The 14,997-nt window shown below is 39.4% G+C and overlaps 1 protein-coding gene across 1 annotated transcript in view; it reads left to right on the forward strand.

Moving 5' to 3' along the window:
* LOC121931569 (1-phosphatidylinositol 4,5-bisphosphate phosphodiesterase zeta-1-like) overlaps positions 1–13,081 on the forward strand; it is a 51,438-nt gene extending 38,357 nt beyond the window's left edge. Inside the window, exons 12-13 of the mRNA XM_042469474.1 lie at positions 2,121–2,270; positions 12,946–13,081. Of these exons, the coding sequence (XP_042325408.1) occupies positions 2,121–2,270; positions 12,946–13,037 (242 nt within the window). The 3' untranslated portion in view covers positions 13,038–13,081. The remainder of the gene's footprint in view (positions 1–2,120; positions 2,271–12,945) is intronic.
* Positions 13,082–14,997: the final 1,916 nt, after the last annotated feature.

Consider the following 14,997-nt stretch of genomic DNA (forward strand, 5'->3'; position numbering starts at 1 on the left):
TTTGCATCTCTTTTCAATCAGTGTGTATGTGTTCCATGAAAAAATACAAAGTTCCCTAAAGCAGTTGTATGATTGGCACTGTCCCATATCCTGCAGAAGCTGGAAAAATAGGAGAGAAAAATAATCTTGATACTGTACAAGCATAAATGTTGGAACCCGATGTGCTTTTCATTTGGCTGGTGCTTTATCAGTCCACCCAAGTGCATTTGTGCATTGGTACATTAACATAACATTTTGGAAATAAAACAGAGAACAGAGCAGACTTTCAAATGTGTTGATTCTGCTCTGGAAACTAGTTAAACAGAAGCATCACTGACGATCCCATTATCTGAAATTTTCATTCCTATAACCTTCCTTCTTGCTTGTGTTCACTCAGTTGAGTTCAGGAAGGTGCTGTTCTGTACAATCCACATTGGAACACATGAGAGTTGTACATGAGAACTTCTTGCTGGAATGTGCACACTGTATATGAACATATCAAAAAGGCTTCTGCCCTTTTTGAATCACATTTTTAAAGAGCAAGATGTGGTTGAAGAAACACTCTATCAAAATTCATAGTAACCATTTTTTGCATGTTCTCATTTAGTATTCAGGGGTGTAAATCATCATAAATTTCACTCTCACAGACAAGCATGAATAATTTCACATTTTGCTCCTTGTTGTGAGAGAGTAATTGAAAGTGGCACAGATTTTAAAGATTATTTGCATTTTGAGATGTATTCTGCTCACAGAAATGCCTGCGGCTGTTTTGCTTGGACATTGATGCTCTTCCTAGCATCGCTGCTCAGAAAACAGCATTTTCTGTGCAGAAATAGGTGTTTTCCATGCTAGAAACTTGTTTTCTATACAGAAATTCTATTTTCTGTGTAGAAAATGCCATCTTCTGTACAAAAAGTATGCATTTTTTATACAGAATGGCTTCCAAATTGCAAATATTCCCATCCTTCCAGGATTCTCCTCATCAGAATTTCCTGACACTTGAGAAACTCATTTTTGAGCATTTTCTGAATATTTTTCGATATTCTTTCCATTTCTAAGTGAGATTTGGATTCCCATAGGTTGAATTGTGATGAAAATCTATTACCACTTGTGATAGAACCACTTTCCAGGCTGGCTTTGCAATTCTAACCTTTGGGGTCCTGTCATTCACCTTGCCCTCATTCCCCACAAGATCCCTCCCTGGATTGGCTACATGGGTCTCAAGGTGATCCCTACATGGACCAGTGGATGTGTTATGCAGTGGGTGAGCATAACCAGACCCGCTATCAAAACTTAACAAGAATAAATAAGTAGAAGTTTATTAATACACAATTAGATTAAATATTAACCCTTAATCATTCACAGCTCCCTCAAACCCTATTGAGTTCTCCCTCCTGGATGACTCTCTTAACTCTACTACAGCTTTTCTTTGTATTGTCCACCATAGCGTAGTAGTTCTGAGTATGTAATTATATTAAAGCCATTCACTGACCCTCATCCTTCTGTAGAGTCTCTGTAGTAATCCTCTTCATTCTATTCCTGGTGGCAGTAGTGAGGATTGGAGAAGCATTTGGCTATGTCCCAGTAACTAGACAGAAAATAATTACAACCTCTGCTGAATTCCATTGTGGTCTTCCAGAGGTCTTAGCAGACGATGTAATAATTTTGCATCTGGATACAGGGACATAGCTAGATGCTTCTCTGATGCCCAATGCTCTCAGTAGGCACAGAATGGCCAGCAGCTACAGTAGGTCTAGGCAGAGGCTTTGGTCAGCAGCATGGAGGGAAGAAGGAAAACCATCTTCTGCATCAATTAAAAAGAGACAGACACGGGGCGAATTTTAGGTGGATTTACTGTTGACAGGCAACTTGAAGGCACACATATACGCCCCTACACATTCCACTAACAGGTGCCATCCCCTGTGTGTGTGTGTGTGTGTGTGTGTGTGTGTGTGTTTAAAAATGAAATTCTGACATTTGCAGCCTCTTAACCTGCAGTGACAACAGGACATTTCTTTCCAGAAAAGCACATTTTGACTTGGAAAAGTATTCTTTGTCTTCCTTACATGTAACTCATGGTTACATGGAAAACTGTGCTAAAAATATACATCAGACAAGAGTTTCTCCCCTTTCTATTTCAGCTTTGAATCCTAGATGGAATGAATCATTCACATTTAACGTCCAGGTTCCAGATCTTGCCTTGATACGCTTTGTTGTAGAAGATCAGATGGCATTAACTGCCAATGACTTCCTTGGTCAATTTACTTTGCCAGTTCTTAGCATGAATAAAGGTAAGAGCAACATTGCAGCAACCATGTACAGTAGGAATTGGTAACTGTAGGACACAAGTCCAGATATCTCACTCCACTATGGTTGACACTGAAAAAACAGAAGGAATGTGGAGGATTAGTATCTATAACACCAAAATTTGGTAGCTGGTGGTACATGAATAGTGGACTTGCCCATCCAGTCCTCCTTCATGTCTATTTATATTTTCTTACTAAAAATATTAATTGCTGCTCAAAGATGCATGTTATACACACATATATTTGAAGCCTCTTAACCTGCAGTGATTTCTTGGAAAAACATTCTTTGTATTCCTTATCTTATTCATTTCTAAGTGTCTTTCAAGTAAACACAGGCTTTATTCTCACTGCACACTTCTAGCAGTCTGATACCACTTTAACTGTCATGGCTTAATCTTTTGGAATCCTGGGATTTATAGTTGGTCAAGGTACTTAGCATTCTCTCTGCTAGAGAGCTCACTTCTTTGTGAACTACTGACCTGGAGATTTCTAATAGGGAATTCTAAATACCTCACAAAGTCTCAGGATTCCATAGGATGGAGCCATGGCAATTAAATTGACACCAGACTGCGATAAATTGTGCATGGTGAATATAGCCACAAATTCTAGAAACTGGATGTTTCTGAGGACATCCTGGTGTGAACCTAATACTAGTGAGCGGCACTTTGGAACTGTGTATGCCTAGGCCTTGAATTCCTGGCTCACAGACAGGAAAATAGCAGAGCAAGGATAAAACCAAGAGGGCACAGGATTGCCAGTTCTCTAGTCTCTACATCCGGACAAGGGAATTCTTCCATATATAGTTTCTCTGTCACCACACCATTGTAACATGGCAGGACAAAGGGAGGAAGTGAGAGGAGGGGAGAGAACCTAAGAGCTGCTGAAAAAGTGGGATGAAACAGGATTAATTCAAATTGTCCTTGCCAAATTGGAGGGTATGCTCCTCGTGTAGAATTCAGGCTTCCTTGCTTGCAGAGAGGAATGTCTTATGCCCTGCAGTACATTTAGAAATATACTGTTCGGAAAGAATTTATTCCTGATGTTTTGCCTGTATCTGTGGCTGGCATCTTCAGCAAATAAATCAGTGCAGAGTTTGTTTATTTGCATGTGGATTGGCTGATTTCCACTGTTACGTTTAATGTGCACTTTCGATCTGTTTGCAGTTTAGATCATCTAATTAAGCAGACTGATATAAATAAGTGCCCAGATGGTATACCTCTTGGTATCTCAACAGGAATGAAGCAGGAAATAGGCATGTAGGAAATTCTGTAAATCACGAGTGATCAATAAGGTATATGGGGGAAAACAGATTGCACTACAACCTACAGTTTGGAAGACAATATGGCTATGCATTAACTCCCAATTCATCTGTATGAACAGCACAGGAAAGCCTCTTCCAATATCTTTTATGGGTGTTGAGGGAACATGCATAGTAGAAGTTGTTTTAATAATTTTACTATGTACAGCACTTTGATCACTGCGGAAAAGCAGTATAGAAATAATAATAATAATAATAATAATAATAATAATAATTATTATTATTATTATTTACATGCATACTCAACTAGGTGTCTATAAGGAGCCTATAAAATAATTCAACTATACATTTTTGGCTTTGTACAGCTATTCCATTGAATTGTGAAGGGAGGCCTGTGAAGCTAAGAGCCTGTTCTTGCCCTGTCATACATTCACTCATCATACAATTGTCATCAAAAGAGTGCTGTATTTAGGTGTATGCTTTCAATATGATCAGACCTATTCATATAACCACATTCACACTACAGAAATATCACTGAATGATTCCAATTTAACTGTCATGGATACATCCCATGGACTCCTGGGATTTGCAGTTTAGGGAGGGATACTTTAGAATTTTCTGCCACGGGTTCTAGTGCCTCACCAAACTACAAATCCCAGGATTACATAGGATGGTGCATGGTAGCTAAATTGGAATCATAGTGCAGTAACCATGCAGCATAAAATGATTCCATAAACCCACAACATAAATGCACATACAGTATGGGTTTTGCTAAGAACTTTTGACTGATTGTTTGCCATTCTGTGAATTAGGTAGCACCGTCATGCCCCAAATATACAGTAAATAAAAAGGTGTTAGATGCTCTCTAAGGCAGCTATTATTCCAGTTCAACACTTCTCAGCATTTGACCCACAGATGTTTGGGACATCAGCTCCCTGACTATTGACCATGTTGGTTGAGGTTCCAGGAGATGAGGCACAGAACATCTGCAGGGCAAATAACTGTCGACCACTGCTAAATATATTTCTCTTTGGAACAATGGAAGAGAAAGCTTTTCTGAGTGACAATCATGACTCCAATCCTTAAAATGGCACACATACTGAAGGTACTTGATGAAGTGACATACTGTATGTCTGAACTGAGGCAGTGACTAGTGGTGGTTTGTAGGGTAGACAGATTTCAGCCGAGGTGTTAAAATTTTCATAGAGGAAGAGTTCAGCACCATGGATAGCTGTTGCATGCCTTGCAACCCCATGTAAGCTCTCTTGAGTTCAGTACTGGAGACTAGCGTTTGAATTCCAATTTGGCTATGTAAATCCATTGGGTGACCTTGGGGCAGTCACACACTCTTAACCTTAGAGGATGACAATGGGAAACCCTCTCTGAAGCAACTTGTCAAGAAAACTCCATGATAGGTTAGCCTTAGGATCACCATAAATTGGAAACAACTTGAAGGCACACAACAACAATAATAACAACAACAACATGAAATATATTTTATAAACTATATATGGGCAAATGTTTTGATGAGACAAAATATTTCTTCTGCATTTATTCACTATTCACACTGGAGTGGAAGACAAAGTTTTGTACATTTATTCAGGTACTGCCTGTGTACACAGAAAGCTGCCTTTCAGTTGCAATGGATGCTCATTTGGAGATCACTGGAGGAGCTGCCATTCTCTGAATAGGGCTAAATCAGAGCCTGGAAAGGTCCCCATTTTGGACTAAAACTCCCAGAATCCTCTAGTCAACATAGTTACTGGCCATGCTCTGTGAGAAATTCCAGAAGCTATAGAACATAGCCCTGGGACGGACATTAACTAGATGCCACCATACCATTGTGAATCCACTACACCTTGTCTGCTTTTAAAAGCTTAGTAGGTTTTGGCTGGGTTAGTACTTGGATATATATTTAGATGCATATCTAGGGAGGGCAAGGAAATAACTTTCCTTGGAACTCCGGAAATCCACTGCCAGGCATATCTGGCAATATTTGGTTACGTTTGAATTCAATGGCCAATATGCTATATTGTCAAGTGTAGCATCAGAGTTCCACATGTGGCACTAAGGCATGGCTCTAGTGTCATCAGCCCCAGGACTCATTGTTTTGCCTACTTCCATCGCCATTCCATTGGTGGAGAGCAGGGTGGGATTGGAGAAGCAGCTGGCTATGTTACTGAGGTGGGCACCCTAAGATTTTAGCAGGTGGTATCATCGATTTGCATCTGGCTGTGGGAACATAGTCAGTCCACGGTCCATTGGTCCTTTCGTCTCCTACTCTCCACCAATAATGAAATGCCCATGGAAAGGAGGCTATCACAGTGAAATGTTGAGTCCTAGGGGCTTTTTGCGTTGCAGAATGAAAAAGAGAATACCAACCCCTACAAATACCCTTCCTCAAACAAATGAACCATAGTCAAGTATTTGTGGTCATAATCCAACTAGCCAGTAAATTGTAGCTTTCCCATGTCCTTGAACAAATACCTTTATTGTTCTGAGGAATTAGAATAGCAAAAAAGTTAAATTAGACAAAATCAAGATTTTAATTAATAAGAGTCATTCTGAGAGACTGCAATAGCTTATGTGAAATAAATGATTCAAGTTGTGTATGCGGGTATTTTTGTGTGCATGGTTATAAACTTACAAAAGCATAAAACTCAGCTTATAAAATATTACTATGAGTTTAATATTACATACACAACACAATAAAATATCCATAGAATTTATTAAGTTGTATTTCACACCACATGAACCACTATGAAATATTTAGAAATAGAAATATTTAGCCCATAATGAGACAGGAAAGCCTATGTATTGTCATGCTACATCTGACAATATTATTACGAAAGGGAAAGCTCTCTATTCATCAATATCTGTATAGCTGCAAATAAAAATACATTCAGATTTAGCAGTAGGAAGTTAGCAATCCAACTAAATGGCAGGCAAGCATGATTTCCCAGAAGGGCTAAATCAAATTAATCTCTCCTCTGTTTGTCAAAGCACAAAAAGAAGTTTCATCTCGTTATGCACATCTAAATCAAACTTTGCTCCTATGAACACTCATCTGTTGCCTTATCAGTGAAATGTATTGTGAACTTAAGTAGAATTACTCAAGCTGCTGAACCATATTCCCCAGACTTAATCCATATAGAATCTTTTAAAGTTTGGATTAAAACACAGAATGGATTCATGGGTTCACCAGGCTGACCATCACCACTGCCACTGCTTCTATAAAATACCTTATGTGTGTTGTGGGCTGTAATGCTCACATATACCAGAATCCAACTGACATTTGAGTATTCTTTGAGTTCATCAATTGCAACTGTCTTAAACATTCTCACATTCTCTTGGACTATGACCACAGAATTTCTGCTTGTACAAATAACCCATTCACTCAAGCAGAGTGGCAGCGTAATGCTTGCCCCCCCCCCCCCCAAATACCCATCAGATACACCAGGAGTAGGCAACATTGTGGTGGCTGGGGGCAATTGTTCTACCCAAGATTTCACTAATGTTGCATCCCTCACAGCTAAACCAAATACCTCTGTTTTCCTCTATAGACCCTCTCAGAATGGACTGTCATTGTTTAGAGAAGATTTGTAGAGGAAAACGGAGGTATTAGGAATGATGCGGGATCCTAGAGTGCTTGTGGGGCGAGAGGTTTGCTGTGTGTGTGTGTTTGTGTTTTCATGTATTTTTTAAAATTTTCTTGGGGCAAGTACTGTCCCAAAGTTGTGACATCTTTTAAAACAAAATTTGGTGAATTGGGAAATTTTCAAAGACTGGTGGAGAGCTTCTCAATATCTCTCCCTAAATTGCAAATCCCAGGATTCCATAGGATGAGACAAGTTAAAGAGAATGCATAGTTCTATAACTGTGCAGTGTGAAAGGGCCTCTAAAGATCTAATATACAGTACTGCAGTAGTTAAGAACACAACTTTGTTGTTTGTTTGTTGTTGTGTGCCTTCAATTCATTTCCGTCATATGGTGATCCTATCATGTGGGTTTATTGGCAAATTTCTTCAGAGGGGGTTTGAGGCTCTGAGGTGGAGAGAGTATGACTTGCCCAAGGTCACTGAGTGAGTTTCCATAGAATCATAGAGTTGGAAGAGACCACAAGGGCCATCCAGTCCAACCCCCTGCCATGCACGAACTCATAATCAAAGCATCCCCGACAGATGGCCATCGAGACATGTTTCCGTGGAACATGACTACAGTTCCAAAGAACAGGAACTATGGGGTCAACAATTCCCCTTGAAGCTTACTTGCAAAGCAGTTATTGAAAATGAACATAGTATGCACAGTTCTGTCTCAGAATTTGGAAAAGTTACTTTTTTGGATTACATATCTTGAAATCCACTGGCCAATCTGACCAGTGGCCAGGTTGACAGGAAGAGTCTAGGGACTATAGCCGCCCAAAGTAACTATTTCAAGCCTAGATCTGTTTTGAAAAACCAAAACCCCACAGAACCATAGAAGAGAAGGACAGGGCATAGCAGCAGCTTTGATTTGGAACAAGGAACAAGAGGGTGGATGAAGGGTTAAGACCTCCCTTTCCCTCCACTTCTCTGCTCTCACTTGCTTCCAAATGAAGCACCTTCTCCTCATTTACAGAGGTTTGATGGGTGACTGTTCCATGCAATTATGTGCAAGGTTTAGTTGGGGCCTTTAAAGGCATCTCATTCCGCTTCTATGAGAATGAGCCATTTTATAAGGCACAGTTTGTAATAGGTGTTCTGAACACCATGACTTGTTAATGCATGAAGAATACCTCCACAGCTAATCTAAATTAGAATCGGCACTCCATTCTAAGGGTGCTTTGTGAAGATTGTCAACTTACTGTCCCTTTGCATCCCTGACTTTTTGTTCAGAGAATCATAATGAGCTAAGCAGTATCACAGCAATTTCCTCTGCATTTCAGGTATTCTTGCCACTCTCAGTGGATCTGTCTGTCCCCAGTTTATTGCTGTGGAATTTTCTCAGAGTGACTTCTGTGAATTTGCACATTTTGGATGCACATTATCTACAGCCACAGCTTGGAATAAATGGTTCCTCTCCTTTTCTATAGCTCCCAAATGCCCCTTCTCCGTGCCCACTTGTTAAATTGACATAGAAAGTTTAGGAATTGTAGTAAAAGAACCCCATAAATTTCTCTGGCATACAATGATCTGAATTCTATTGGTTAGAGTAGATCTATTAATAGTTGAATTGTCAGGTACATACCACTGATTCATTGGGTATGCCCTAACTGGGAGCCAGCATGGTGTAGTGGTTTGAGTATTGGGAAGGACTCCAGGAAACTGGAGTTTGAATCCTTGCTCAGCTTGGAAGCCTATTGGATGACTTTGGGCAAGTCAGCCTTTGATAGAAGGGAATGACAAACTCCTCTGAAGATATCTTCTCAAGAATATCTCAAGAGAAGTCTACCATAAGTTGAATGTAGTTTGAAAGCACATAGCAACAACCACTACAACCTAAGCTGGGACTAACAATAAAATTTAGGTTACTAAAAATACACTCTACTAATGTTCTTTATTCCTTCCCACCTTGGTATAATAATTATGGGACAAGTTCCTGAAAAAAGATAGGACTGTGGCAGACAGGAACCACTTTATGTTCATGGCATACCCTCCAACTGTCCTGATTTGTTAGGGACAGTCCCAATTAATCCTCTGTGATCCCACTTTTTCAGCTGCTTTTAAAACGTCCCAGTTTCTCTCCCCTGTTGCCACTTTCCCCCTTTATCCTCAGTTTGATTTATTTGTTACAAACTGAATTCAAAGTGCAAAAGTAGTTTCCTCTCAGTTAATTCAGCAATGGGGAGAGGAGAGAAGGGGGCAGAATCTTCCCCTTCCCAGTAGGCTCAGACAACAGCAATCTGTGGTAGCCTCTCCTAGCTCCTGTGTTCGTCCACAATAATTTTCCTAGCTTAACCACACTGTGATATTCCTTTCATATGCCACATGTGTCCTGTTGTTCATTTGTAAAATGTTAGATGGTCTGCTGTAGCATGTATGCCAAAGGATGATTCTGTTGACAAAAATGGTTCTCCCAGTGGAACTGGGATGGAGTTATCTTCCTGTATTCCTTGCAGTTGTATTTCACTCCTTCTGCTCAGAGAAACTTTTTATTGAGAGCTTTAGCAAAGTCAAGGAGAGGAGAAGAAAGTTGTGCAGTGTTAGTGAAGGGTGGACAAAATGTGGCCTGTGAAACCTATATGACTCCCTCCCCCAAGTCCCTGCAGGGGTGAAATATGTTTTGGGGAATAAAGTATGTGTGTGTGTACATGCACTGCAAATGGAGTTGTAAAGGGCATTTCCACCACAATTGGAGCCCTTCCTGGATCTCCCATGGATCAATATGAAATTTTGCAAAAAATTCCATTTTTTTTTAAAAAAACCTAACAACCTGTATGTTAGTATGGATGTTGGATGTTAGTATGATGGCTATGTTTGGCCTATGAAGTCTACTTTTATATCAGTGTATCATTTCTAATTTTACACCACTGGTTTCACTTCGTTTTCTTTAAATGGGCTTTCGGCTTTTATCTGGCTGGGGGAGAAGGATGGTTAATGTGTGTGCTTCATCTTTTACTATGTTTTGAATGTGCTGGTAATTCTTCTCAATTAATGTTTAAATTGGATTAGCTGTTAAATGGGTTTTAAACTGTTGTACAATCTATACTTTTAGCATTTAAAAAAAAAACGATTGTAAGTTGCTTTCGGTCCCATAGTGGGAAAAAGTTGGGATATGAAGGAATGAATGAAAGAAATTTCATTATTTGGTGTTTAGGATGTTTTCCTTCCCATATCCAGAAAACGTGGTTATGGAAATGTAGAAAACAGACTGTCTCATTGGAAAGAGTACTTGCTGGTAAATTAGCTGGCTATGAAAGCGGAAAAAAAGCTTAGTAAACAGCAGTAGAAATAATCACCCATCATCATCTCCCATATTTTCACTTAATGGGTGATAATTATTGGAGCAATATAAAGGACTGAATGCTATTAGTTCCAACTAGAGTATACCCATTGAATCAACTGAATTTGTTCTTATTTTTGTGTGCCTTCAAGTGAGTGTGACTTGCCCAAGGTCACCCAGTGGGTTTTCATGGTGGGAATTCAACCCCTGATTGCCAGAATTATAGTCCAATGCCCAAACCAGTACACTTGCTGGCTCTCTCCTGGTTGGATTCACCTATGTGTTAGCTCAACAATTGATTGAATGGGTCTACTTTAGTTGGGACTGTCCTATCAGATTCAGGTCAAAAGCTTCAGAATCCTTTAGTTTCCAGTAGAAAAATGTATATTGGAGCCCAAGCATGAATTACAAAAACTATTTTCAGTTCTTACCTTTGCAACCCATTGGAGTCTGCTAAAAGAAAGTCATGAGGAAGCTCCGATAGGAATGCATACATATCTTCTCATTACTTAGTACCTGAAACCCCAGGAATGATTTGCAATTCAAAAAACCCAAGCAGAGCCCTCAGATTAACCTCGAATTCACCAGGCTGAAATAAATTACAGAACTATTTCCAAGATTAAGGATGGAAAGCAATGTTGTTGGACTCAACAGTTGTGTTGAAAGTTTCATTACCACAGTTCCCATGAACTGTTATGATAAAATGTGTACCTTGCCTTTAGAATCATAGAATCGTAGAGTTGGAAGAGACCTCAAGAGCCATCCAGTCCAATCCCCTGCCATGCAGGAACTCTCAATCAAAGCATCCCCGACAGATGGCCATCCAGCCTCTGCTTAAAGATCTCCAAGGAAGGAGACTCCACCACTCTCTGAGGGAGTTTGTTCCACTGTCGAACAGCCCTTACTGTCAGGAAGTTCTTCCTAATGTTGAGGTGAAATTTCTTTTCCTGGAGCTTGCATCCATTGCTCCGGGTCCTAGTCTCTGGAGCAGCTGAAAACAAGCTTGCTCCCTCCTCAATATGACATCCCTTCAAATATTTAAGCAAGACTATTATATCACCTCTTAACCTTCTCTTCTCCAGGCTAAACATCCCCAGCTCGCTAAGGTATTCCACACATTTGCAAGTTTTAATGGCATTGTTGAGAAATAAAGTATACACAGAGTAAAGTGTGTATTTCAAAATACAACCAGTTTAAATGTGCAGGAATAAAACTTCAGTTAATGGGTGGGAAGTTGGATCGATTAGGTAAACTGAGTAAATAAATCTGCAAGTAAAATGGAAAGTATTTCCCCCCCAAATTTTATTAATTTCAGTGCATGAAGATAACATACACACATAACCCACAATTTACTTTATCAGGCATCAGATGCATGGTGAAAAGGAGGTCTAGTCTACCAGTGATTGGAAACTGGGTGATATGGGATTCTGGCCTATATTTTTTTAAAACAAGAACTATTATTACTTCTACCATCTATTACTTGTGAAAAGATGGTTTCTTGAATGTCCTCACACTCTGCCATTATAGTAGTTTTATAGTCCCTTGAGCTGTATGGCTCCATCCTATGACATCCTGGCATTTGGGGTTTGGTGGAGTACTTAGTAGTTAGTATTCACTTCTAGAGACTTCTTCTGGTGTGCACTTTTAGTATCCCAGGGTTTTGTTTAAAGGGAAACAAAAATATGCAAGTTTGAAAGTTAAACTTGTTAGAGTTCAGCTTTCATCAGCAGTACAAGGAAAATGTGGGTCAGACTATCATTTTAAAACTGTCTTTCTAAAGAATAAAGATTTACTCCAATAATAATAATAATAATAATAATGACTTTAATAAATAATTACATAACAAAAACTAAATACTAATCTAACTAAAGACAGTATGTATATAAAAGGAAGATTGAGAGAAATATATAAGACTAGCAGTCAGGCTAGAGACACATACTAACTGTAAGATTAACAGTTTAGAATCTAGAGATAAGAGACTGTCTTGAACACAGAGGGAACTAAATAGGAAACCCTATCTATTTAATGAGGGGAAAGAGAATGCTTAGGTTTCTTCCAGCAGTTCTACTCTGCTTCCTTTTAACTCCACTACTAGCACTCTCTAGCAGACAATTTTAATGAACTCATCAAAATACAAATGCTAGAACTCCCTGAGGGGAGTCATGAGACTTAAATTGGAATCAAATTGCTGTAGGTATGTTGTGGAAGGTGGCTTCACACACAGTTTGTTGTCTGGATCAAAGATTAGCTACAAATCTGCAAATCACTCCAGAAATCTCTCTGTAAATATAAATGCTGGATTTTTTTTAAAAATTTACTATAACTCCCAGTGATCATACTGACTGGGGAATTCTGGTAGTTGCTTTCACCCAAATAAAACTTTTTAATGCTCTGATTCTGATCCACATTCTGCCTACCCCTGGTTTATGCTGTTACATTCAATTCATTTTAACTTTTTCTCTCCTGTTGATTTGCTTTCAGGTTATCGCCATGTTCCACTAGTCTCCAAACTTGGGGTCTCCCTCAAGCCCGCATCACTCTTTGTGTACATCTGGTATTTTCAACAACAGTAATGTCACAACCGCTGCCCCCAGCTGCATTTTTTAATAAAGCAACCATCATCAAAATGGAAGAGAGACTGGAGGGCTTCTTCTTTGAAGGGCTAAATGTTTGCATTGTTTCACAGATATTTATGGGACAAGCTGCATGAGTTACTGAAGCATATATAGGGATCCAGTATAGTGTGGTGGTTTGAGTTTTGGGACTAGGACTGTGGGAGATCGGGGTTCAAATCTCTCTTCAGTCATGGAAACCCCTTAGGTGACCTTGGGCAGGTCATATTCAGCCTCAGAGGAAGACAAGGGAAGTTTTATTTTGATAAAATCTTGCAAGTAAGTCCTCAGACAGGCTTGCTATAAGATGGAGCTGACTTGAATATACATGACAATAACAATGTGTGAGCCAATCCTTTTTCTTAGGTAATCATAAGTAAATATTGTGAAAGAAGAAGGAAAATTTTGCAGGGCACTGTGCTCACCCCTTTCCACTGGCTACTTCCATATTCCATTCTCTTGCATTTGCAAGATTCCATTCTCTATCTCAAGGAAATGTCTTTTCTGGTTCTCAAAATAATGACATGTTAAAAGACTTGGAACAATTATTAAAGAAGGCCAAAGAAGAAAGTACAAAGGAAGGCTTAATCCTGAACATAAAATAATGACCACAGAGGACCTACATACTTTCAACCCAGATGACAAGGAAATCAAAGTAGTAAAAGAGTTCCTGTACCTAGGGTCAAACATCAGTCAGAATGGAGACTGCAGTCAAGAAATTAGAAGATGACTAGGAATGGGAAGGGAAGCCACAAAAGATTCTAAAGTACGTATATAAGGATATACAACTGAGTCCTAAACTTAGAATAGTCCAACCCATTGTTTCCCCATCACCATGTCTGGATGTGAGAGATGGACAGCAAAAGAAAAAAAAAGTAGTGAAGAAAAAAATCAGCTTATTTGGAGAAGAGTGCTGAGGATACTGTGGATGCCCAAGAAGACAATCATATGAGTCCTTGAACAGATTAAACCTGAACTCTTCCTGGAAGCCAAGATGAGGCTGTCATACTTTGGCAACATCATATGAAGCCATGACTCATTAGAAAATACAATAATGCAAGGAAAAGTGGAGGGATGCAGAAAAAGAGCAAGACTGTAAGTTAGATGGATAGACTCAATTGAAGAGGTCACAAGTATGAATTTACAGGACCTAAGCAGAGCAGTAGTAGACAAGGGGTCTTGAAGATGTTTTATCCACAGGGTCACCATGAATTGAGGTTTGTTTGAGGGCAGTTAACAACAACAACAAATGCAGTGACTGCTGCTCTGTATTTCTTTTTGACAAAAAGAGCTAGCGAGAATAACTAGTTGCAGGATATTTTCACACTCTATAATGTGAATGCTCCAGTTCCAAGTACCAGGTTCCAGCCAGCCAGCCAGCCAGCCAGCCAGCCAGCCAGCCAGCCAGCCAGCCATAACTTTCAGTGTACTAAAGGCCAAGAGTAGGGGACTCTCTTTCAGCCAAGGGCCAAACTCAGTTGAAGAGAGGAGCCACATTTAATGAAAGTAGAGCCAATGGCAAAAGGGTGGGACCAAAACTGCCAGCATATTTTAGCTTAGAGCACTTCCTTCCAATGAATTAGAAAAAAAAATCGGTTTTTGGAATGGTTCTCCTCTAAAAAAACAAAAACAAAAAACAACCCCAAACCACATAGAAAAGTTCAGAAACATTCAAACACTGATGTAATAAGAAAGGGGAGAAAGCCGCCTAGTGAAACACAGTAGTTTACATTTGGCCTCAGGCTGTAAAATAACAAATCTCTTACAGATTTATAACAAATCTGGCTGAGGGGAAAAACACCATGAGATCATATAGCTTTAAAAGGCCTAAAAATGTGAAAGAATTTTTTTTCCTGTTATGAAAATGACATCAAAGTAGGTAACAGGCAAACCTCCCTGGAGACCGGAGCTTGAAATGTTA

The sequence above is a fragment of the Sceloporus undulatus genome, chromosome 5 (genome assembly GCF_019175285.1).
Source record: "Sceloporus undulatus isolate JIND9_A2432 ecotype Alabama chromosome 5, SceUnd_v1.1, whole genome shotgun sequence".
Lineage (NCBI taxonomy): Eukaryota > Metazoa > Chordata > Lepidosauria > Squamata > Phrynosomatidae > Sceloporus > Sceloporus undulatus.